The 25660-nt window shown below is 38.6% G+C and overlaps 1 protein-coding gene across 1 annotated transcript; it reads left to right on the top strand.

Moving 5' to 3' along the window:
* The first annotated feature begins 281 nt into the window (after nt 1-281).
* Nucleotides 282-25343, top strand: YWHAZ (tyrosine 3-monooxygenase/tryptophan 5-monooxygenase activation protein, zeta). The gene is made up of 5 exons (XM_010188473.1): nt 282-793; nt 16328-16451; nt 20080-20243; nt 20335-20430; nt 24285-25343. Exons 1-5 carry the CDS (start codon nt 500-502, stop codon nt 24342-24344), a joined length of 738 nt encoding a protein of 245 aa, XP_010186775.1. The 5' UTR covers nt 282-499; the 3' UTR covers nt 24345-25343.
* The last annotated feature ends 317 nt before the right edge of the window (nt 25344-25660 follow it).

The following is a 25660-nucleotide window of genomic DNA, read 5'->3' on the forward strand; positions in this document are numbered from 1 at the left end:
TTCTGTTAAGGCACAGAGGGTCACCTGGTACTGTCTGTCTAGCCTTCATTTGATATGTTCCTGTGAAAAGCTTACTATTGGATATTTTCTTTGTCAGTTTTGTTATATTGATAATTAGATGCAGCTGATGCTGCAGCTTGTATGTAGTCTTATGAGACAGCAGTGGCAAAGAACCAGGATAATTTATGCACATAAGATAGGAATTATTTGCTTTCAGTTCACCTTTGGATGCTTTTGTTTGCAGTTATTAAAATAATAACATACTTTGAAAAGTTAACAATTTTTCAGGAGGAGGCAGTGGTTTTAAGTCTTCGATCCACCTGTCCGTGTGTTTGAGCATTGAGTGCTTATATGCCTTGTGTTCTGGATTTCCTTTGTACATCTCACACTTCCAAACTGCTTAAGAGAATGGTTACTCTTCATACGAAATGAAAACACCTTTGTCCTTGATCAATGTCTGAATAATGCCTCACTATTTTTCTTCTTTAGAAATATCAGCATGGATAAAAATGAGCTGGTGCAGAAGGCCAAACTGGCTGAGCAGGCTGAAAGATACGATGACATGGCAAGTTGCATGAAGTCTGTGACTGAGCAAGGAGCTGAGTTGTCCAATGAAGAGAGGAATCTTCTCTCTGTTGCCTATAAGAATGTTGTAGGAGCCCGTAGGTCATCTTGGAGAGTCGTCTCAAGTATTGAACAAAAGACGGAAGGCGCTGAGAAAAAACAGCAGATGGCTCGAGAATACAGAGAGAAAATTGAGACTGAGCTAAGAGACATCTGCAATGATGTGCTGGTGAGAAATAATGAAACTGTTGATCCATTTTTACTTAGAGTTGCAGGGTAAATGGTGCTGGGCCCTCTGGGACGACTACTAATCTGTCAGTAAAGCTGTGATCTCCTATTTCTGAAGGGCAAGGCTTAAAAAAAAGTCTGACTTTTCTTTCCCTCTAATGTAGTGATTATCTATTTACAAGTCATCATAGTTATGAATGCTAATGAATTTGGAGACATGTTGAAACATTATTGTATGTAAAGTCATAGTTATGAAAAATCAGTATTTCTTTAAAACTGAACTATACAGGTTTAGTTTGGGGTTTTGTCCTCTACCCTTCCCCCTCAATGCAATATTTTTATCCTAGATCACTTTGATTTCTGCAACTTTAATATGCTGCTCTAGTTGTAAGAGGTAGTTTTTACTCTACGGAAATTGTGCCCCTCCCTGGGTAAGATGATGTAATGTTAGTTATGACTCAGCCATGCAGAAAATTGTCTGCAGAAGAGGCAGTAGAAATGGTGTGATACCCTCTTAAACTTATTTTTTTTTAATAGCAAACTAAAAGGGTGTTCCAGTTAAGCATTTTCTGTGCTGGTAGTGATGGTAAAATGTGCATGTACCTGACAGACAACACTGTATTGTTGTTAGGAGACTAGTTTATGAAATCCAGACATCTTCCAAATGCTTACGCCAGATCGTCAGGGTTTTTTTCAACTGCATACGCCTGTGGTGCTTCAGTGAGCACACGATGAATGGGTGTCCAGTCCTGCAACTACTTGTGAGGTAGATGTTACTGTCAGCAGCAATAGAACTGTCCACTGGACTGTGGACCCTGCTGGTGTGTCATCCCATATATGATGAGGGATCACATACCTGGAGGTGACAGAATGACATGTGATAAGAGGGGAGAGTTAAATAGCTAAGTATATTCTTGAAGATCTGATGTCAAATGAAAACTAAGATCGATGAATAGCATCATTTTTTCTTGCTGTGTAAGTTAACTAAATGCTGTGGGCAATGATTGCTTCTAGAAGACTGGTTCTCCAAGAGTGTGTAAAAGTCGGCATGGATAACTGAGTCTTGGCTTCCAGTTTAGGCTGGCTTCCATGGTTATTGTAACACACCCAGTTTTGTATGTTTTGTTATCTTGTGTAACTCTTAAACTTTCACTATGAAAATGGAAATTATAAACTTACACATAGGAAAGAACTAATTTACTGGTTCTTGTGTTAAGTGGTAGTTCATCTATTTAAGCCAAGGAAATAAGAATCCAAATCTGGCATTCTAAGTTCTTGTTATTTATCTTTTAAATTTATTTTTTTTATTAATGGGAAAGCCCTCAGGGATGGGTGCTTTCAGTTTAGAGTGATGTCGTATTGTTTTGTAAACTTATGTCTGGGTTTAAGAAATAATTTTAAGTCACTGGGCTTAGAAAACTCCCTTTTAGAAGAACTTAGTGTTTGCAATTATTATTTTTTTTTTGTGTAATGGAAACCAGATTGAGGTGAAACTAGCTTTTATTGTGCACACTAAATACAAAAACCTAGCTTTCAACTTCGCTGCAGCAGCTGAAGTATTGATGTGAGCACACACTGGAGAATCATGTTAAATCTTCCGACTCTCAAACTGGACTTCAATTTCTCATTGTGTTCAATGAGAGATACATACATTATTCAAAGAAATTATGATTCTTTGACATGTTACTACTTTTAGGCAGCTAATGTCTTACTAATTTTTAGTGTTGCCTGTCTGATTTTTCTTAATAGAATAAGGAAAAATTACTGTCCAGAAGTAACAACGCCTTAGGCAGTGATTAGCAGTAATAAAACTACTTTTTTTAGGCTTAGGTTTAAAAAGAAGCTTTTTTTTTTTTTAATTCAAGGAATAACGTTTTAAAATGCTTTAAAATGGCATGCACTACCTTTGACATTGCTCATTGCATTGAAGGATTAGATTTGCATTTAAAAACATATTATTGTTTCTTTGTTGTCATATCTGTTCATGTACATTCTTTTTCACCTAGAACTATGACTGACTGTATTGCTTTATTTGACATCCACTGCTTTAACAGAGAAAACAGAATTGTGGTAATGTTGTTTTCTATGAACAGGAGTCTGCACAATTCTACATGCAAATGTAGAACAAGATTTTTTTCAGAAGAGCCTCTAATTTTTGTACAGCTTAGTGTAGTCTATAACTGTTCACAGAAGTGAAAAACAAGGGTTACCATATCTTGACTGGTGCGAAGTATGCCACTAATAGGACCTGAAGCGTTAACACAAGCTTTCAAAGCTTTTAGTCAGGAGCCTTATCAAATATAGTGCAAAAGCAGCTCAGAGACTTTTGTGTCTTTTATTCAGACTCTGAATCTGTTTGAGTCGCTGTTGTCTTCAATTGCCTGCTAGGCTCTTAAGTAATATCTAATACCCTGGGATGTTACATCACAGCTGAGTGTGGAAGTGACTGTGTCCTAACTTCAGTGGTGAAGGGAGGCAGCCAATTAAGAGAATGTGTTTGTGACTAGCAGGATGTAGTCAAAGCTGGCTCCTCTGCAGCGTCTCATGCTCTTCCCTCATTTGTTGGAATCAAATTACTTGTGGATTGAAAGAAATAGCTCCTCTAATCCAGTAGATGCGGAGTATACTAAACTCTGTCTGGGTTCTGTTCCCAGTTCTTCCACTAACTTACAGACTGAACAAGAGCAATTACTGCTGGACTTGTTTCTTGCTTCATAACTATTAGACTAAGTGATAAAAATTTGAGAGGTTATGTGGATCAGGTCCAACCATTTGTTTGTCTTCTTTACACTGACCTTGCAGCAGGAAAAGCCAGCATCTACATCATTGCCACTTCCTAAATCTTCCCTCACTTGAATGTGCTGTGGAGTACCTCTACAGCTCCATGAACAGCTGAACTTGTCCTCTTTTTGCTGCATCCTCAAAGTGCTGCTATACAAAGAAGAGATACCTTAAATCTCTTGATCCAGCACCAATTCTGTCAGATAGACACTGGAACGTATTCAGGTGTAATACAACTGACTCTAATTTTGGGTTGGTCTGGTAGTACTGATAAACTGTGAATTATTGTGATACATTATGCATAGTACAAGTTTCTTGCACTGTAACAAAATTGACTGAATTTCCAAATTCTTCAAGAGAAATATATTGTGTGTAGGGAATACTGCTACACTCAAGCATCTTAAATGTACTTGAGTATTATAGAAAATTTCCAGGCTCAGAAATTTCAAATTGATACAGGAAATTACACTTTTTAAGTACTTTTCCTCATGTTAGCTAAGTGTGTGCTTTGCATCCTGTTTCACTTTCTATAGTAGAAAGGAGGGTCTGTCTATAATACCAGTATAATGATCTTTTATTTGTCATTTCCATAATAAAAATAGTTATTAATGTAACAGATACGAATTTTCTTCAAAATGTTTTTTGCAGTTAATGGGAAACAGAGCTGTAACTAAAGTGATTCAAGTTAAATCTGTAGTAAGATGAATTTTTCAGCTAAGGTGAGGATTCTGCAGTACACAGAAGGAAATATGAAGAGGTCTTTGAATACCTAACATCTGATACTGTTTGCATGGTAGGAGTTCTCAGAAGCTCATTTAAAACAGGGCTGTCTCTCTTCACTTTAGTATGAATCTGATTCTAGAGAGTTATGCTCTCTCCCCTAAGCTGGCACATACAGAGTAGTCCCCTGCATGTCCTCCAAAGTGTACCATATGTGATAGTTCCCATGTTCTTCTCCATGCCCAGTCTTCTGGGGGATATCTCTTCCTCCCCCAAATTTCCCCACGGTCATACCTTACATAAATCTCTGCTTGCAGTTCCCAAGTGTGCTTTTTCACTCTTTCTTTTCCCTTTTGTTTGTTCTCCTTGAGGTCTAGAGAGCTTCCTGTAACCTTGGCTGCCCTTCAGTGTTGTAGAGTTCCAGTTGCACATAGATGCTACACAGCACTTTTTCCCCACTCTCTCCCTGCAAGAAAAGCTGCATGTTAGTAGTGCTGTTCAGGACCCTCTCAATAAGATGAATTGTTTGCTTCCTTCACCATGTTTTTTTCCTCCTAACTTTGTGGTCAGACATATAAAGTGGTACTTCTTGTGTACTTACACTATTTAGATTTCTTTGCATTTGTTATGGATGTGTCATGTTTTAAAAGTAGTAATTGTTGTGAGAAGAGAAGGTGCAGTTAAACCTCAACTAAGCAACTTTAGATTTGCAGTTCTTTCATATGCATGATTTTGGGGGAAGTAGAAGGTTTAGTAACCTGTCATGGGGCTGCAGGAGCATAATTCCATTCAGAATGCATCTAAATGGCTTTTTAAAGAACATACCACAGAATTAATGCCTATTGCCATCATACTCAAATTACTGTGGGACTGTTTTCTAGTTGCCTGCAAACATCTAATAGGTTACTATGTTAACATCTATAAAACCTGTTTCTGCACTAATTCTTAATGGCAGCACTGGGGAAATTTAGTTCTTCCTCCTTTAGGAAGTCATGTCCTTTTTGACATGCACGTGTGTGAGTTTTTTGGGTTTTGGTTGGAGATTTGTTGTTGTTGTTGTTTTCTTTATAAAGGCAACCGTTGTATGCTTAGTGCTCCTGATGGTCAGAGAGCACAGTGGTACTAACAAGCAGATGAGTTGATTACTTACAAGCTCAAGTGACTGATTATACCATACAGCCTTCTGTGCTATGAAGAAATCTGATACTAACAAAAAAAATTTAATATTCTGACTGAAAATTGCTACTTTTAGTTCTGTGACTCTTTCTGGCCTGCTTAATTTTTTATTTTTGACTGCACTTTCTTTCTGTCTTTGAGATCTCTACCCTTTATTTTATGTTTTTGGAAAAGAAGCAGAGAAGTGATGTTTGTAGAAGCTTCTATTGAATGTCAGTCACAGAAGGGAGGTGGTTAATTTGTTGCAATCTAGGAGTTATGTGCCCAAAATCTTAACTTTGAAAAACTTAGTCTTTATTATTTTAAGCTGTTTTGATTGAATGATTTTGGTTAGAAGGGAGGTAATTTAGTTCAACTGTGCTCAGAACAGCTCAAGGCCTTGTCAGTCAAGTTTTGAATATCTTTAAGGATGGAGATTCCCATGACGTCTCTGGACAGCCTGTCATCATATTTGATCAGAGTTATGGTTAAAAGAAAAAGAAAAAAACCTTGTGTGTAATCAGAACTTCTCATGTTCCAACTTGTCTGTTGCTTCTCCTGTCTGTAGACCTCCAAGGAAGAGCCTGGCTCCATCTTTCCTGGACAGCTGTACACATCAATGAGATCTGCTGGTCTTCTCTTCAGGCTGTAAAAACTCGGCTCTCTGAGCCTGGCCTTGCACATCCTGTCCTCTAGCCCTATGATCATGCTGGTGGCCTCCACTAGACTTGCTTCAGTATATTCATGTCTCTCTTGTACTGTGAAGCCCAAACCTGGACATAGAACTCCAGATGTCATCTCAAGTTGTTAAAATTCATACTGAAAGATGGTAGTTGGTCATGCGCTAGTGGCATATGTGAAAATACATGAGTACCTCTGATTCAAAAATGCTTCTCTGAATGAACTGTAATGTATTGCTGAGCAGAATGTAGCCAGGGTTCACTAACTTCCAAGGATGGCTATAATTTAAGCTTTTGATTAACCCTCCAAGTCTAGCTTTCTCAGTTACAGTTTGGCTGGTATAAATTGCTCACAGATATTGAAGGTAGGAGACTGAGGCCATTTGCATCAGCCTCATGATTTTACTTTGTTAATCTTTTAATAACTTCCCTGGCTGTAGCTACACACCTTCAGGGGTTTTTTTGGCTCTTGGTTTTTTGTTTTTTCTCTTTTCTGCAGTGAAAGCACTGCCTAAACTAGAGCAATTTCCTTTATTTTTTTGAACAAATAGTCTTTTTTTAAAGAAAATTAAACTGTTGAAAAACTGTTGATTTTTAGAGAATTAAAACATCATTCGTGGATCAGATCAAATGAGATTACTTGTGGTGTTTTTATTCATTCTACATTGTAATTCTTTGTAAATGCATGAAACTTCAACTGATGTTTCAGATTCCAGCATAAACAAGTAATTTACTGGTGGTTAAACTACATGAGCAAAGGTGAGCTAGTACTTATTTAGCTTAACAAGAAGTTCATCCATAACATTGATACATGTGTTTAATGCACCCATTTATCATAAAATGAGCTTAAGTGCTTTGCTTACATGCAAAAAACCTCCAAAAACTTAAAAGATGCAGTTACCTCTGATACTTATGTTAGCTATGCACACGTGTGATACACGTACATACACATATCTATATCCTCTTGCATTTATTGGAAGTAGAACAAATGTTTTCTATAACCAATACTCTACTGTATTAATTTTACTTGGCACTAATGTTTAATAATTGGCTTTAATATATATATGTACGTATAAAGTACCTAGTGGTTACACTATTAAAAAGCATTGAAGTAGCAACTTGCTTTATTTGACAGCAGCCTTCAATGCTCAAGTACTTTACACACTTATTGCTATTAAGCAGTTCTAAGCAGCAGAAAGAATAAAGCTGATTAGTTTAGTCACCTTTAACAGATACTCTCCTTTGGTGCTGTCGAAACCCAAAATTCATTGCTTGTATGTGTAATTTTGTGAAGCTGCTGAGTGTGTTTGTTTCACTGGTTGGCTACTTAAAAGGCTAAGAGCAGAAATGCTATACTGTTGAGAGACCAGCTTTTACTGTGGCTATGAAAGCTGGTAAGTGGCAGAAATACAAAATTTAGAATATGAGCAGCATTAGTACATCATCTCTGTACATCTGTATAAACAGATGCCACATTATCTCTGGTTTTATCTGGAAACTTCTGTCTTATTTCCATGCACTTGACAGAAGTGTTTCTGAAGCAGGTTCTCGAATGCTTTACTTCTTGTTTGCTCTAGGCAGACACAGCGGCTCCTGGCTCTGAACCTGAGGTTTGTTGTCCATTCAGGCAGTAGTTGACTACCATTTGGAAATAGTTTGAGAAACCTTGTGCTATTAAAGTTGATTGAGGAGCATTAAGATTGTAATTATTTCTTAAACTTGTTTTTTTACTGAATGTCAGCTCTTGTGTAGTTGCTCATTTTTCTTGAAATCTGACAGAAGATTGGCGATGCCTCGTCTAGTGAGAAGTAATAATAACCCATGCTGCTGTTGAGCTGAACAATACATTCTTATTTTTTAATCAGATTTAATGCAGCTCAAATGAGGTAGGAAGCAGTTATGGGGTTTTGGTATTTTGGTTATTTTGTGGGAGTTTTTTATGTTGTTACCCTTTGTGATTATGCAGGTAGCAGAGTATTTAACAGCAAGAATCTGATCTTGAAGTGTTCCAGTTATCCTAGTACAGAGTAGGCTTTCGTTGCTAAAATGGCATTTTTGGTAATCAAATGCTTTTATTAACATTGTGTGCTATAACTCCTAGTAGATGCATAGTCTACTTCAGGAGGTTTCGGATCTGCTCAGAGTGCAAACTGCTAAAGATAAATGGTTCCTACTTCTGTTTCTTATCAAGTGTAAAAAAGTGTAACATCAAGTTTATGAGGGATTTTAGTAGTATTTTTTCAGAGACAAAAACTGTAGAGTCTTAAGACATCTAGGACATGTTCTGGTTTGGACAACAGCCACAATCGCTATTGCTTAGATCTAACTGTCTAGCAGAAATTCTCATCCAACTCAATTGGTTTAAATTTTGTATTCTCTCAAGTTTCTCAGTTGTTCTGTTTCTTCAAAGAATAGTTGGTGCCACATGCACTGATATTCTATTTTGTTTCAAGACCTCAATATTCAAGAAATAAATTGACAAGCAAAAAAAAGTGTAAAAATTGCAGAGACCGTTCATTGTATTAATGTCTTTAGCAATGCCTCAACAAATTAAATACTTTAATCCCAGTTGTTTTTCTATTAAGTGTCTTGTGGGCTGCCACCTTTTGTATGAGTTTTCTCAGAGCTGGTTACTAAATTGGAGAGGTATTTTTGCCTGTGCTTCGAAATTTGGCTTCTTCAGTGTCATTTGTGTGTTACGCATACTTTTGTAAAAACCTGTAGAGACTATCATGAAGGACTTGTAAAGTGTTTTGAATAATCTCAAAGGATATATCCTTATATCCTGATATTAAACTCATCTGCTGCCCTTGCCATAAATACTAGTTTGAAAAGCTAGTGGTAGAAGGAACAAGCGAGTAAAGGGCATGATAGTCCAGTCTGCAGGGAGAGCTACGTATGTGGCTTTAAAAGTGTGCACGGAGATGCTTCTCCCTTTTGCCTCAGTTCTCAGCTGCTTTTTATGCAGACCAGTGGTGTGTCCATCTGTAGGTGCCATATCTTCCCTCTGAGCACTCTGCTGGTGTTTCAGTGCATACACCTACTTCTTACTGACTTAGTTCTATTCACCAGCATATGTGTCAGCATGAAGATGATTTTTCAGGGTGCCTTACTTATTCCATGTTTTCTGCCTGCCCATATGTGATGCTGCTTTTGTTCTCTTTTCTAAAGAAACATTTAGACTGTTTTAGTAGTATTTTGTTTCCAGAAGCTAAAATTTCTTGCCATTCTTTCTGTTATAAGGGTTTTCTTTTCTCCATTAGTTCTTTAGTTCTTTTTTCAGTTACTCATTTTCAGGACTCATTTCCTTTATTTTTTTTTCCCTTTCTAGGTCTTTACCAGGTAGACTAGAGCTGAACTGCTAATCAAGTGTACCTTTTTCCTGCTCTCACCAATCCTGGGTGTCCCTGTGCATGTCACACCTCCCACTGCTCCATGAACTCTGCAGTCTAATTGCTCCCTGCCCCTTGAAGATCTTTTGTCCCAAATTCTGAATTCCTCCCCTACTGATGCTCATCGTTCCCAGCCTTCTCTTCTCACCTCTTTCAAACTTCTGCTGTCTGTGTGGGCAGCCAATTCGATGGGAAGAGAGAATAACTGGTACTGAGAACAGGCAGCAGGCTCGTTTCCTTCTTCAGCAGATATTTTACAAGAGAGATCTCCAGCGCCACTGCAGCCGCTAATACTTGACAGATTTTCTTGTATTTCTGTTCTCGTAAGCAAATGAGTACACAGAAATCCATAGCTGACTTTAAAGAAGAGGCTTTGCCTTTGGCTGGAGACAGCAGAGCAGTCCTTTAATTTTTTTCCTTCAAGAGGACTGGGGGTCGGTCACCCATGAGGCAGCAGTTGCAGAGCCCTGATCCTGAGCTCTGGGTACTACTCTAACCATAGGCAGCATAATGAGCCAGTCTCAAAACAGCCTGGGTTGGGGAAGGGATTGTCTAAAAATATTCCCCTTGAAAATACAAATACTTGTCACTTTCCTCCAACAATTCAGATAGACATGTGTAACTAAAATTTCTGCTGGCCACAGATGGCTTGGTTAAACTCTTTGTAGTGTGTGTGCAGCCCTGGTAACTTTCCTAACTGGGGTGCTAAGGCAGAAAGCATGTGCATGGAAAATCACATGCTGTCTGTTTATGGGAACAATAGGTGTCTTGAAGTTGTCCAACACCGGTGGCCTACTTCCATAACTTTGTCATCAAAATAGAAGTCTGTAAAAAAATAGCTTAACAAAAACGTGTTACAGTTACTGTGCTGGTTGATGAAATCAAGTGTGTGTAGCTCTTTCCGCGAGGTGTGTACCTGGAAATACTGGTCTGAATCAGTATTTTTAAATACCTACCTAAGTTCACACGATAATTTATATGTGTATTTCTTTAAAATACTGGTGCGCAGCTGGGCAGATAGTCAGGAAACAGCGAGTCAACATTGTAACTACTGGGTAGTCTGGATAGTTTTGTGTCTCCTACCACAAAGGAAGGGTTGTTGCCCTAGGAGCATTGGAGCACAAGAGCTTGGTACTCCTTGGGTTGCCGCTGGTAAGCGTATCTTGATGCATCTAGAAAGCTGAACCTTAAGATTCAATAGACTGTAATTTCTTTTTTATTAGTGAAACTTTTTTTAGTGAATCTAGAAAGTAGGTTTAAGACAGAAGTAGCACTTTCTCATGTGCAGGTAGTAAAGTATCTCCAGCTTCTCCAAAGTGTATTGTAGGTGTTAAGGTTGTATTGAGGTAAGAAGAGTTTGGACAAGTGTGTGGCATGTGGACAAGAAGCCTGTTGAAAGTTACTACATCCAGAGAAACCATATCTGGCTTAGAGAGTCCCTAGGCATTGATGGAGGCTAACAGAAGCATGGTATTTTCTTGTTTTCTTTCTTTATTTTTCTAATGGCATCCTTTTTGGGGCAGTGTTGCAGGTAGGTTAGTAGAAAGAAAAGTGCTGTTAGCCAATACAATCCCTCCTGTCTTCTTGTAATGTCCTGGAGAAAGATAGTGGCATGCTGCTTACATCTTGAAATGTTAGACCATTGTCAGTTAGTGTGAAATGTTAAAAAAAATAGGTTTTCAGACTGAGCTTAAAAAAAATACGTTTCTTTCATATCTTCCATGAATTTAAAAAACAGTTCTTCCATGTCTTCTTCATCCCTATGCCATATACCACCGATGCATGACAAGTGAAATAAAGTTCAGATAATACTCTTCTGTAATTTATCTTCAAAACTAGAAATAATGTCATAACTATGTCAGGTGGCTTTCATTACTGCATGAAAACAGAAAGCCTGCCTTGTTAGCTCTGAGCAAAACTGATACTGTTTAAATTAGCTAATGTTTATCAGTGTACTCTTTTGGATATTTGCCATTCTGCACCTTGGTTCTTTTGTGCAAGAGCAGTATTTCTTTGTTTCTCCGCGAGTTCTAGAGTTTTTGCTCAATGGTGTATCTTATTAATTATTTTTTGTTCTTTAAAAGCGAAGTTCCTTGTTCTCAGCACTTAAACTATATATTTCCTGCTCATTTACAACTGTATTTTTCTAGAATCTAGTGGTTTTATTCTTGTGACCTATTTGTCAGGAGAGGAGAGTCTTAAACAGAAAACTGAGCAGTCCTCAAGTACATTATTAAAAATTATCTAAAGTTCCCAGGCAATAACATGTACTGAGACTGAGCCTTTAATAAAGGGAAATATGCACAGAACAATAAGCAAAAGGCAAAACTGAAGGATGTATTTTAATGCTGTTTATGATTAATTTGGGAATAGTCTTCTGGCCCATACAAGTTATTTGACAAAGATGTAAGCACATGCTTTTAGAAGAGTAGTTTTAGGCTTCAAGTGTCAGGAAAGGACTGCTCCAAGTCTTCATGGGTTGGCTTCCTGTATTCAACTGAAGTTCTCACCACAACCTGACAAATTGAGGCATGTCTTCTTGCAGTAAGAAGCAGGCAGATGCTTTGTAAAGGGTTGGGAGCTGTTTTTTGTCACACAGAGTTACAACTTATTATGCTTCCTTAACGCTCATAATGGAGTCTCATAATTCTTTCCTTTCAGACTTTATCTTGCAAAACCGCAGGAACAAGTACATAGGGCCTTTCATCAAAATAGGCTTAAAACACATTGTGCTTCATGTTGCCATCTGTTGACTGTGTCCTGCTCTGGCAAAAGAGCCTGTGTAAGAATGAAGAAAGTTAACCTCTTCTCAGTTTAATGTTTAAAATAAGCCAGGATTGAAGTTTGCCAGTAGCATAATACAGCTGTGTACATGCAGCCTCTGCATATCTTTGGAGACAAAGACTTTTCTCTAGTGCATACTTGCTGGGTGAACATTCCAAATTTATGAGATTTTTTTTTTATGTATGGTATGTGTGAGCATAGGTGACAACTCTTGAGTTCACATGTGCTGTCTCTTCCAGGCCAGAGTACCAGAAAGCTGTTAACTTTGTTGTAATCACAATTGCACATGTGAAGTGTTGAAGCTTGATCTTTTAATGGCCAGCAGATTAGTGAGAGTTGATACTCAAATTTATTACATGCATGTTTGGGTTTTTTTTAAAGGTAATAATTTTCCATTAAGTCTTTCTAGAAGGACTGCTATGAAAAGCATTAGAAACGCTAGTACATGCTGTTACAGGTTTTGGCTGAAGAGTGCTCTAAGATGCTGTAGCTGCCTAACTGCCTGCAGTGCTATGGTTTGTCCATAGCAGTTAGGTTCTTCCTGTCAAATTAAAAGCTCTGACAATTACAGCTGAGTAGTTTGGGGGGCGGGAAGTGGTGTTTTGGTTTTGTTTAAAAAGCCATTTCTACCAGATTCCAGTTGAGGCACTAATTAACTGCCCATGGAGCTGCAGTTAGTGCGTATTAGTATGTGTCATAGATTGGATGGGAATTTGGCACAGTAGCAGGAATACCATGAGTGAGCATGAAGGCTTAACTTATACCTGGTATATTATTACTTATACCAGGTAGCTATAATATACCCATGCTGTATGGACTTCAGTTGTCAGGATGCTGTATGCATTGCAGTGACACAGATCACCTAACAAGCTTAGTAACTACAGATCAGCTTATTGCTCCAGTCTTGCACTGAAGTTAGTGCTTTAGTGGCCCATATGGTGGTCAGATCCATAATGATAAGCATTGTCGTATCAACTGGAAAAGGAGAAGATAGGTGTATATTGGTGGTACTATCAAAACAGTTGTTTCTGTTTCTTCTGCATGAGACAGACAGAACCCATCAATAGGACTTGAACATCAAGATGTGCCTCCTTGTGGAAAAAATTGTATCCTTCAGAGAAGCAACAAAGTGTTACATTGATTATGCCTTTTGTTATGCATAACATTTTATGTTATCTTCTGTAATTGAACTCTGAAAGCTCAGTGGTTTTACTGGTCTCATCTCTATGGTGTTCTGTAGCCACACTACCTCCGTGCAGATTGTGGCTTTCACAGCCACTCTCTAGGATAAGTAGGTGTACTCTGAATCTTCAGGCTGACTTGAAAGAAATGATTTATATTTACTTACGCTACTAAAAGAAAATATATCCTGGAATAAAAAGACTGGTACAAACAGGAGAAACTGAATATATAGCACTACATAAATAATAGGGGAGAGATCTTTCAGCAGTTTCACATGCTAGCTTTTAAATGTTAATCTGCTTTCAGGTTTTGTTGTTGCTCTTTATGAATTATTTGGCATAAATGAAATTCTCCCAAAGATATGTGGCCTACCAGTCCTACACGCTCTTTGTATAGAATAGAGCCTTTCATCCAGATAGGAGCAAGCTACCAGTGCAGTCTTGGAGTCGGAGCCTCTTTGCATAGGCTGTATTCTATGAACAGCTATTCAAAGGGATTTTTATTTAGTTAGTCAGTCTTCTAAATTCTACATGGGTTTAAAACTTATTTTCAATACAAGTTGTATGCACGGTTCGAGTTGCTGTTGACCTTGGTAGTACCTGTCTGATTAGGAAGGCTTTCTCCATTGGTAGACTTTCCTCTTTGCTGTCTGCTGGTGCAGTTCACCTATTGCAATTAGCTGTAATGCAAACAACTTTACCTCATTTGTGACTTAAGTCTAGAAGTCTGATTGCTGCTATGAGAGTGAGCAGAGCTGTACTTTAGAACTGAACAACCTTCTATATGGATGATGAATAATTTCTGTTTCTAGAATCACTGACATTATTTTGGTCTGACTGCTTAATGGAGGGTACAGGAGGGGAGCAGCTCCCCATGGTGCCAGAAGGGTAGGTGCAGACTGACACACCTGGCTTAATTGCAATCCTACAGAGAAAAACTAATAAGGAGCTTTATTCTCAGTAGCTGGGAACCTTCATTTGTCATTGAAGTCAAAGTTTCTTGGCACTGATGAGAAATGTCATAGCTGTGAATCTTGAAGTTCTTTAATGGTGAGAACAGAGCTCATAAGTAGTTACAGAGAGCTGAAGCACGTGAGCCACATACCTTACAGCCTTCTGCTTCCTTCCAGCCACTCTGGGGCAGAGGTGACTCTGAACCCTTCTTCTTGCATGGTGTGCCCTCCAGAAGGGTGTCCCTTGGCATGAAGCAGCTCGGCAGCCCATCTGACTGTCTCCATAAGAATTCTGCTGCTGCCGAGGTGCTTGTGTTGGGCTTCTTCTGTTGCTAAAGGGTTGTCTCTGCTGTCATTCAGACAGGCAGAAAGAATGAGCAGTATTTTTCGATGTCTCCCTGCATGGCTGTGAAATGAAGCTGTATACCAACCGCTGCAATATTGGAAATATCTAATACTAAAAATTATTTTGGTTTCTGTCAGCTGGACTTCTTCATTACCCTGTGTGCTGAGATAGAAATGAGAGCGAGCTGCCTCTCTATGTCACTTCATTTTGAAGGGTTTCACACAAGGTTTTGTTCACTCTTGTTCTTCCTGTGAATTATAGTTTTCTGTAGTTTCATGTTGGTTGGCCTATTAAGCAGAGCAGGTACCATGGGTACCTGTGTCACAGTACAGTGGTTACAGCCTACCATATCCAGGGGGTGCCTGTCGCAGGAGTACATTGGTGTAAGATACATAACTACTGTAAAGCAGCCATCATTTTGTGGGTTGGAACTGAATTAGATTGTCCATTTCTGTGGTGTCATTGGAATTACCACCTAAAAACAGTGAAGTAAATCTGAAATGTCAGTCATCTAATTTACAGTAGGGGAAGAAAACTCAAAAATCCTTACTAAAACCTTGTTTAAAAATTTTTTGCTACATCGCCTTAGCAAAGTATATGTAACAGCTTCTGATTTTATTTTGAGTATTCAAGAGCACTTTTGCACTTTTTCTGGTTTTTAAACAACTGGCTTTTCTTTCAAAGTCTGACTTTAAGCACGCAAGATGAAATATCAAGAAGATTGACAAGGTTGTACCTTAATTTGACTAAATGTGTTGGAGCTAGTGATTTTTTTCTTTTTTTCTTTTCATCACAATAGAACTCTTGCCAAATTACAGGACTGCTTCAGCTGGGAACTTGCTATGTTAATTTAATAAGCAGTTAGAATATTCTAGAAAAAACTGGTCTTAACTGGCAGCCCATAGGGAGGATTTGGTGGAGTGACTCCAGAGAGCTCCTTTGCTTTGGAAGATAGAAGAAACACCTGTTAGGGCAGCACATAAAGTCAGATGATTCTTTTCAGTGCTATGCAGCTGACTGCCGGATTGTCAGCTGTCTGGAAATGCAGGAATCCAGGTTCACCTTGCACTTTCTTGCTGAGGATGCCAGTACAGTGTTCCATTTAATGGGAATTAGGTTAACGAGGCTTATTTATTGCCTGTGTGTATAAGATATTTGAGTCTCTGATTTGGCAGCTGATACTTCAAACCCTTTTATTGTCTTCTGTGGGCGCAGACTTTCTTCCATTGTATACCCTCTGCCCAGACTCTTGGGACTGTATAATGACCTATAGAAACCCTTCCTTTGGTCATACAAGACTCATCTGCTAAATTAAGGGGACAGCCTTCCCCACCAAGTCACTGCGTGCAGCATTCCTTTTTTTACCTAGAATTGTGATCCAGAACACGTTCTCCGTAGCTGAATATGTGGTGTAGGATGTGAAGAAAACAGGCAAAAAGTAAAGCTGTCTTGAGTTTGAAATAGATTGTAGTATAATTGAATTGTTGGTTCATCGTGCTGTAAAAGTATGTGTTCAAAACACTGTTCTTTGTTTCTCTTTTAGTCTCTGTTGGAAAAGTTCTTGATCCCTAATGCTTCACAAGCAGAAAGTAAAGTTTTCTATTTGAAAATGAAAGGAGACTACTACCGTTACTTGGCTGAGGTTGCTGCTGGAGATGACAAGAAAGGTATTGTATGTCAACTTGTGGCTAAATATTGTCGAATTAGATTGCTTTTGGTGGGGCAGACACATGACTAATTTTAGAGTAATTCTGATTTGGATGTAACTTTCTTTGGTAATAGGCTTCCTGTTTTCTGAAGAAAAATCGTACGTTGTTAGCTTTCAAATGAGTTATGAAAGTTTCCGTGCACCTCTGCTCTTGAAAGCAGGGAACAGATGTTCAGTCACCAAATCTTGAAATTAACTCCAGCTTCTGCACGCATGCATGTGGTTTATGACTGAAATACAAGTTTGTGCATCTTCAGCCTGGCTGAGTATTGGTTTTTTACCTCCTTGTAAAGGAACAGAGTCTTGCAGCTTTTTGAAGACTTATTCATGCTATTTCTCCTGCATTTCTGCAGAATGCAAAAAGTCTGCATAGGTTCAGTGAGCAAACAGACTAGAAACCACTTGGAGAAGGAAAGGATTAATAAAACTGATCTTACTATTAGGAAAACTCTTCTTTCATAACTGCGGTAGTTTAATGTCCAAGTGTTTTTTATTTCCTCAAGTTTCTTGTATCTTCATGTAAGCAGCTTGTCATAATTGCAGGTAAGTTGCCTTCACTTAAATTTAGTTAAAGTTAATATAAGGCACTAAATATCTTAGGTGGCTTAACTGCTGTAGTTGAAGAAACACCTCAACAAGATGCTGACTCCTTGCAGAGTCACCTTCAGTTCAGAACCACACAGCATGTTTAGCTACAGCTGGCTGTGAACAGTGCTACACTGTTTCCTGGAGCCACTCGAGAACTGGTGGCAGCGTGCCCTGAACAGCAGCGTGCTTGAGCACAAAACCCAATCTGGTAATTTCTGCCCTGAAAACAGCCCTGAGCTGTCTTCTTGCAGGCTCAATTTAGTCTGCAGAAATACGGGGCACTTGGGAGCATGCAGGCAATTGGGATGCATGGACCTGGGACCTTCAGGATTACTGGAGAGCCGTTCATCTATGCAGCTGATGCTCAGTAGCCCTGTGCCCCAGTGACCATGTGCTGCTCTCAAGCTAATAAGCTCTCCCAGTACATTACAGAAAGATGTCTGCACAACTGCACAGAAACTAGAGTGAATTTAGTATAGAGGAAACTGAGCTGGAATGATTTCAAGGGGATAGATGTGTCTACTTTAGCTTTGTGGCATATGTGTTATATCCATATTACACAGGGTAGCCCAGTTTCCCTGGTATGCTGGATAATAGGGAGTTGCATAAAGATACTAAGACTTAGTGTAATACCCAGTCTTGGTGACTGCAGAATTGCATGTGTATCCAGTACTTTAGATCTGTTACTGTACGAAGAGTAATTAGATTTTCCTTTTAGTAATCTCTATTCACATGGATAGAAAGTACAATATTTTGAGTTCCAAAGTTTCTCTTTCTGTTGGGGATTAAGTTACAGTCTCTCAAATTAGACTGAAAATCTTTGTTTAAAGGGGTTTTGAAGTTAATTTTTATTTAACCCAGTCTTCTGACTGAGAGGTTTTCAGTGGGTTTCCAGATGAAGAAAATATTTTGAAAGCCCAACTAGCTCGTATTTGCTGTGGCTCCTAAACTGAAGGTTTTTAAGTCTGGTTTTTGTTGTTGTTTTTTTATTCCCAAGTGTTTCATCTCACAGGCCTTTCTTGTGTGCTCTCTGTGACCTTGAGTAAGAGCAGTTGATAATTATTGCTTAGGCAATAATGGCCATTTAGTTGGACGGTATTCTTTCAGCCTTTTGCAGTAAATTTAGCAACAGTATAAAGCTCCCAACTCCAGGAATTGGATTTTTATCTTCATAAACCAGCTAGTTTGTCTTATCGACTGGGGTTTTGTTACAGCAGTCTAACGGACAAGAATGTCAAGCAGGCACCTCACCCTACCACTTTAGCCTTGAACTTTGGAGCTGTACAACACTTTCTAAAGAATTCAAGGTGAAAAAATCTTACAACTTTTTTTATGCTGGGTGACTGATTTAAAAATTACCAGGATACATCAGATTTTGCATTAAGAGCCCCAAATCACTGCTTAAAGTGTAACTGTATTTTCTCAAATAAGGAGAAGAAGCATGTGCTTTTTTGAAAGTTAATTATGTAAAAAAAAAAAAAGAATAAAATGCTCAGCTTCATTCCTTGAAGTTACTTGTTTTTCACACTGCTTGTTTTGCCTTTCATAAATGGTGCCATTTTCTAAGGCTTTTTTTATTATGAGAAGAGTAAAATACTTCTCGCTGTATCTAAATTTAACCTACACTAAACCTGGTTCTTCTCAACTGCAAGGTACCAACTTCTGGTCACTTTCTAGGTGATATGGCAGTTGTCTGATTTTTCCTGAAGTGCTCCATTATTAGTGATGAGTGTAGAGAGGACAAAGTTGAACAACTGTGCAGTGAGTGTCCTCCCTCTTCCATGTTAGAGGATGCTCTGATGCTGTAATTTTTGTGAATACATTAAGATGAACAAATTGAGTAGTTCTGACTTAAATACGGATGTATTTTTGAGCATTCGCCCTAAAATTCCTTTCTTTATTTTTGAATACATGCGACTGATGGTTTTGCAGAGCTCATGCTGGATGCATTTCTGGTTTGATCCAGAAATGTTGGGATTGGAAGCCATTTGCATCTGAATTGAATGACTTCCTGCCCACCTTTTTCTCAGATGCTATTAAGAGTCTTGGAAAGGCAGAAACAAGGGTCCCTTTGTGCTCAGCCTCTCCACATCTCTTGCATCCTGTTGTCATCGAGGGCATCGTCCAGCTTGTGGGCTGTGTTGGGCCATAATCTCTGACTTGTGCAGGCATGGTCTGCCCCTAAGTTCAAGTGTGCTCAGTGTGACTGGAAACTGTTGAGCTCTGCAGTCCGAGTATACGCAATATAGGGTTTTTTTTTTTTGCCGATCATTTATAACTCCTGTGATTGAACCAATTAAGAGAATGACAAAAGATTAATCTCCTTAAAAAACCAAACAAACCAGTTTTCCTTTCTTTTTCTCCCTCACTTCAAAGTTGAGAATTTTAAATTTGGTAAAAATGCTCTCTGTATCTGCACTGGAAACTGAACTATGTTGGAAGCTTTTAAAAATATGCATTTAATTCGGGTTGAGGTATGCCACACTATCTTTGTCAAGCAGTTTGAGACTTCTTAGGTGACTGTTAGGAAAAAGGCTCAGCATGACAGGCAAAGGTCGTCTGTGTTTTCTTTGAATAAAATGTGGATCTGTAATGCTTTACAGTGTGTGAAGACATGGGAACTGTGGTACTGTATAAAACTTGTGTGTAGTTTCAACTTCAACGTTGTATGTTTTCATGTAGGTGATTTTATATTCCTTAAGTGCTACAAAAGTACTGCAAACATTTGCAAATACAAGTAGTCACAATGTGGGAGGGAGAGACTTTAAACCTGTGATTTGGTCAATGACAGCTTCCTTTTTTTGAATAATTTAAAAATATAATTTAGTAAAATCTTCATGAAACAGCAGCTTGTTAGGTATGGTGCTCATTCACAGGCATTCGCTTTTAACATACTTTGTTCATGCAAGCGTGAACACAGCCCTGATTGTATGTCTGAATACAGTATGTGAATTACTTACTTATTGTGGTTTTTGTGTGTGTTTGTTTTTTCCCCAAAGGGATAGTGGAGCAATCACAACAAGCATATCAAGAAGCTTTTGAAATCAGTAAAAAGGAGATGCAGCCAACACATCCTATCAGATTAGGTCTGGCTCTAAACTTCTCCGTGTTTTATTATGAGATTCTTAATTCCCCGGAGAAAGCCTGTTCCCTTGCAAAAACGGTAAGTCTAAGGGGAGGCAAAATGCTGTTTACAGTATTTGCATAACCTTTTGTCACATGGCCAATGGAGTTGTTTGTTTTTATAACACTAGGCTTTTGATGAAGCAATTGCTGAGCTTGATACATTAAGTGAAGAGTCATACAAAGACAGCACGCTAATAATGCAGTTACTGAGAGACAACTTGACAGTGAGTATCATTAAAGTTTGCATACTGTTGGTAACGGGATTGGCCTTTGTGGCACTCAGAGTCGTCCTGTTCATTTGTAGCTGTGGCTGTCATTTACTTACAGATAAGTTTACAGTACATCGTGTTTCTGAGCTACATCTTTTTCTCCTGCCTACTCTTTTTCATCTGCATGCTAATTAATGTGGTTTGCTGACATGACAAATTGACCAAATTTTCCTTTTCTTTAATTCAAGGAATTTAGCATGTTTAAGTGACATAGTTTGGACTGTGACTAGCAAAGCTGTTTTCTTTTGTTAAACAGCATTTGAGAATACAGTCACATCTGCCTCTTCAAAACTTATGTCAGATTTAATGTAGCTTATTCTGTGTGATTGCATGTGTAAGGAATAGATTCTACATGAAAATTACAAACAAAGCTATTAAGGGCCTGTTTAGAGGTTTTTTGTTTGGTTTTAAAAGCTGCAGTTGGAATCGGTGCTAGCAAGGCTATTTCCACAGCAGTCGTGAAACAACTGTCTTTTATTTTTTTTCTTTGGACTCATAGCTCTCTGTGGTGTAAGTTATGGATCCAGATTGTGTTGCTTTGTTAGAGTAATCAAAATCTTCATCTTGTGTGGGGTTTTTTTCTTTAACCTACTTCAAACTTTAGAACTGGCAAAGATAAACATGTAAAGCAAATGAAACACTAAGTGTAAGCAAACGTGCAGTAGTGTAATTAATGGCACAGTTCACTCCCAGGTCTCTGTAGGGAGAAGGGAGAGCTGTAGTCAAGAACTGAAAAAATAAGAAGCACCTCTTGTCACCAGTTATAACCCCTCATTCATGTTCTGTGCATCCGATATCAGAGACATTTACAAAATAGCTGGACTTCTTTTAATGTAACTGGAAGTCAGGTTGTACAGTTGAATAAAATTGGTGTTGCCATGTTTTCTGCTCTTGTTTCTAATGCTTTCTTGCCCTGTTCCTTGGAACCTTTTCCACTGGAATGGCAGCTCTGACACTAGTGAAAAAACTGCTTGTGATTGTTCCAACTGTTGCTTACAAAACAAATGGAAGAGATTTCTCAACCTCTGCAATGGAGACAGATACAGGGTTGGGCTTGCTCTCAGTGTCTGCGTGTGCTGGCCCCTTGAATGAGGTTGCTCAAGAGCTGTCTTCTGAATGAGTGGTATTGAAATGGAGAATAGAAGCTGACTTTAATTGCTAGCTTGCCAGTAAAATAATGTAAAGCTTGTCATAGCAGTTGGAAAGCCAAATGTTTCATACAAGGGCAAAAGTTGGTCTGAGCTACCACAGTGTGTGAATTACAGCAGTAGAGCTGATAACTGATATGAGCATCCCATTATAAGAGAGAAAGCTATAGAGAGCTGTAGGATTCCATATTCTTGAATGGATGATATTGTCCTAAATGCTTAGTGTGACCTGTAAGTATGTTTTGATTCCATATTTTCCCACAGCTTGCTGAAGTAGAAAATAAGTTTTGATGTATTTGTGACTGGCAGAAACTGTGATTAATTTCATGAATGTAAAAAAGGTATGTTTTGCTAGTTAGGCAAGTCTGTTACAAGAGCTGTTACAGTGGTTCAGCATGTTCATCAGTTACGTGCAGGAGCAATTTTCTCAGTTGATTCTTTTTATATTGAGTCTTATATGGCTGAAGAGGAGTCTGTGTTCATTCTCAGTGGGGACTGAAGGCAGAGAAGTGTTCAGAGGGTTGCTTAATTTTTCAACTCAAAGTCTGTTTTACTGGGACTATGAGATAATTCCTTCTTTGCTCTGTTGTGAAATTGTTTTTTCTTAGAAAACCAAACAAATTAACAACCAACCAAACAAAAAAACCTAACAAAATAGGCATCCCTTCCCCCTAAGGGATTTTTTTTCCCAGCATATTTGTTAAACTGTGCTCTCAATTGATAATCCCCCTTTCACAGAATCACGGAATCTCAGGAGTTGGAAGGGACCTTGAAAGATCATCCAGTCCAACCCCCCTGCCAGAGCAGGATCACCTAAATTAGGTCACACAGGAACACGTCCAGGTTGGCCTTGAATGTCTCCAGAGAAGGAGACTCCACAACCTCCCTGGGCAGCCTGTTCCAGTGCTCTGTCACCCTCACAGTAAAAAAGTTTCTCCTCATGTTCAGGTTGAACCTCCTATGCTCCAGCTTGCACCCATTGCCCCTTGTCCTGTCACGGGACATCAGAGAGAAGAGCCTGGCTCCTTCCTCCTGACACTCGCCCTTTACAAGTTGATAAACATGAATGAGGTCACCCCTCAGTCTCCTCTTCTCCAGGCTAAAGAGACCCAGCTCCCTCAGCTGCTCCTCATAAGGGAGATGCTCCACTCCCTCAATCATCTCTGTGGCTCTGTGCTGGACTCTTTCAAGCAACTCTCTGTCCTTCTTGAACTGAGGGGCCCAGAATTGAAAACAATATTTCGTACCAGTGAGGTCTTTTTACTTAACGGTTATGTATATGTCTATAGATATTGTAAACGTGAGGATTTAGGATAGAAGCCTCTGATAAAATTCTAATAAAACTGTTCTTCCGAACTGTTCCTTATAAGAACAGCACTGAAGTTGAGAATAACGTAGTATTCCAATAATGCAGTACAGAACGTGGTGCAGGGACTGGAACCTGACAAGTGTGCTATTGTCTGCAGTGAACCAACTTGTTGCTTTATGCCTCCAGCAAGGAACATTCAGTGCAGATACTGTGTGTTATGTTCAGGGAAAGAACAACGCTACTGGTCTTGTGCAAATATTTCTATTGTCTTGTATTCCTGGAAAGGATCAAATATTTCTGATGATGGATCTTTTAATTATTTTTTTTAGCATCTTGTGACACCTTAGTGTAGGCAGAGAGTAAACTGTAGGCAGAGAGAGAATTAGTTGTTCTTAGGTTTTGCCACCTTATGCTATAGAGCGTGAAGGATTCGGTTAATGCTGCTATAAATCCATAAAGCAAGACTTTACAGAACGTGCTGGGCTTGTAATGGTTTGGAAGCAGCCAGCGTGACAAAGTACTTGGTTCCCAAAATAATTTCTTTGCCCTGAGTGTTGTGCTGGAACTGGTGCTTAGTTTCCTTAGTTGGTGCTTAATCTTGATATATGGCTCCTTAGATGGAGCTGAAAATAAGATTTTGTGCCTACTGCATATTTAGCCTGATTTTCTTCCTTCCTTGCCCAGTCCTCAAAGTTTGGAAGCTCTGTGTTCCACAAATTGCTGAAGGGGGGCATGATTGAATCGAGCCAAGGGATAGAGGTTTTAGTGAAATGGTTTTGGTTAGGTTTTGGTTTAACCACCAAATCACCACACACTACAAAAAAAAACCCCAAAACCCTCAGATGCCTGTTTTGAAGTAAAAGTAGCATTCACTTTAATGGTACCTGTGAAGAGAGACCTTCACTGAAGCTCTTCCTTCAGAAAGATGCATAAAGCTCACTTGAGGAAAAGGTATAAATCTACAGGAAACAAGTATTCGTAGTTCCTGATTCTCCTGTATCTGTTCTGTAGGTCTGATTCTTGCCTCTTGTAATCGTATTTTAGTGAGCCTTGGGGATATGAGACTTTGGCTTTGACTGTTTGTGTACTTCCTCATTAAACGCAGTGTAGGATTGAGGCACCCACAGGAAAACTAGGGCTAGATTTCCATTTTGTTGTGTGTAAAAGTAATAGCTTTGAAATACATTCATGTTAACGTGTGGTTGTTTTTTTTTTTTCTTCTTCATGGTGCTTAGTAGGACCTCTTACAAAATTATTATTGAAGTAGGCTTTCTTTCTAATAATTCCTTATTAAGTATTAGTCATAAATGTTAATATTTTACATATATTACTCTGTGTTCTCTCCCAAACAGTTGTGGACATCGGATACCCAAGGAGATGAAGCCGAAGCAGGAGAAGGAGGGGAGAATTAACCAGCCTTCCAACTTCCGTCTGCCTCATTCTGAAATTTACACAGTAGACCATTTGTCATCCATGCTGTCCCACAAATAGTTTTTGTTTACGATTTGACAGGTTTATGTTACTTCTATTTGGATTTCTATATTTCCCATGTGGTTTTGTTTAATATTAGGGGAATAGAGCCAGTTAACATTTGGGGAATTTACCTGTTTTCATCTGAGGTGGCCAATATAGGGTTGGGAAATTTTTATACAAGTTTTACATGTTTGGCATAGTACTTTTGGTACATTGTGGCTTCCCACAAGGCCAGTGTTAAAACAGCTTTCTATGTCAAGCAAAGATGACTGCTTGCATATTGGTCTGTCACGATGGAAAAAAGGGATCATGAGTTGCAGCCACAGGTGTAGTTAGCGTGAGCATTCAAGCTGGAGCACACGTGGCTGTGAATAAACTGGTGTCCCATGGATATCGCATGTTAAGTCAACATGTGAAATCTGTGGAATATTCCAATCAAGTGTACATCTTTGATTGCAGCTGAAGTGTTCCTTAAGGCAGTTTGATAACCCAGTCAACTTTCTCTAGAGAAGGACAGAGAAACGGTTCACATTCCATTATTTGTAAAGTTACCTGCTGTTGCTTTCATTATTTTTGCTACACATTTTATTTGTATTTAAATGGTTTAAGCAACCTAAGAACAAATGTACAAGTAAAGATGCAGTAAAAAATGAATTGCTTGATATCATAATGACACTGTATATCGAGCACAGCAGTAAAACAAAAACCCATGTATTTAACTTTTTTAGGTTTTTTGCTTTTGTGATTTTTTTTTTTTGATACTTGCCTAACATGCATGTGCTGTAAAAATAGTTAACAGGGAAATAACTTGAGATGATGGCTAGCTTTGTTTAATGTCTTATGAAATTTTCATGAACAATCCAAGCATAACTGTTCAGAACATGTGTATTAAGTTGATGTAAGTGGAATAAAAGTTTTATGAATGGACTTTTCAACTACCTTTGGTGTAGATTTCATGTGATCTGTCTCCCCACACCTTTTAGACTAGTGGCAGTGTTATACATAAGTATTTTTATTATGGAAAAATCTTAATGTACATTCAGGCATTGAGTTAATTTCAGGAAAGTCAAGACTGAATACTTCATATGTGGTTTTAAGATGACTTTAATTAATTAATTTACAACTTTTAGATGCCTAAAGCTTTCTGACTGTCCGGCTGGTACTCTGGAGATACCCTAAACAATCATATGGTCCCCAGGCCTATGACAAAAAGCATCTGAAGTTTTTTTAAGAGTTGACCTTTGGAATAGGTCCA

This window comes from Mesitornis unicolor, unplaced genomic scaffold (assembly GCF_000695765.1).
Source record: "Mesitornis unicolor isolate BGI_N332 unplaced genomic scaffold, ASM69576v1 scaffold36087, whole genome shotgun sequence".
NCBI classification, from domain to species: domain Eukaryota; kingdom Metazoa; phylum Chordata; class Aves; order Mesitornithiformes; family Mesitornithidae; genus Mesitornis; species Mesitornis unicolor.

Coding starts and splice junctions, on each gene's coding strand:
- YWHAZ (XM_010188473.1), top strand. CDS start 500: ATGGATAAAAATGAGCTGGTGCAGAAGGCCAAACTGGCTGAGCAGGCT. Junction 16,452..20,079: donor TGCTGGAGATGACAAGAAAG/GTATTGTATGTC, acceptor TTTTCCCCAAAG/GGATAGTGGAGCAATCACAA. Junction 20,431..24,284: donor TACTGAGAGACAACTTGACA/GTGAGTATCATT, acceptor TCTCCCAAACAG/TTGTGGACATCGGATACCCA.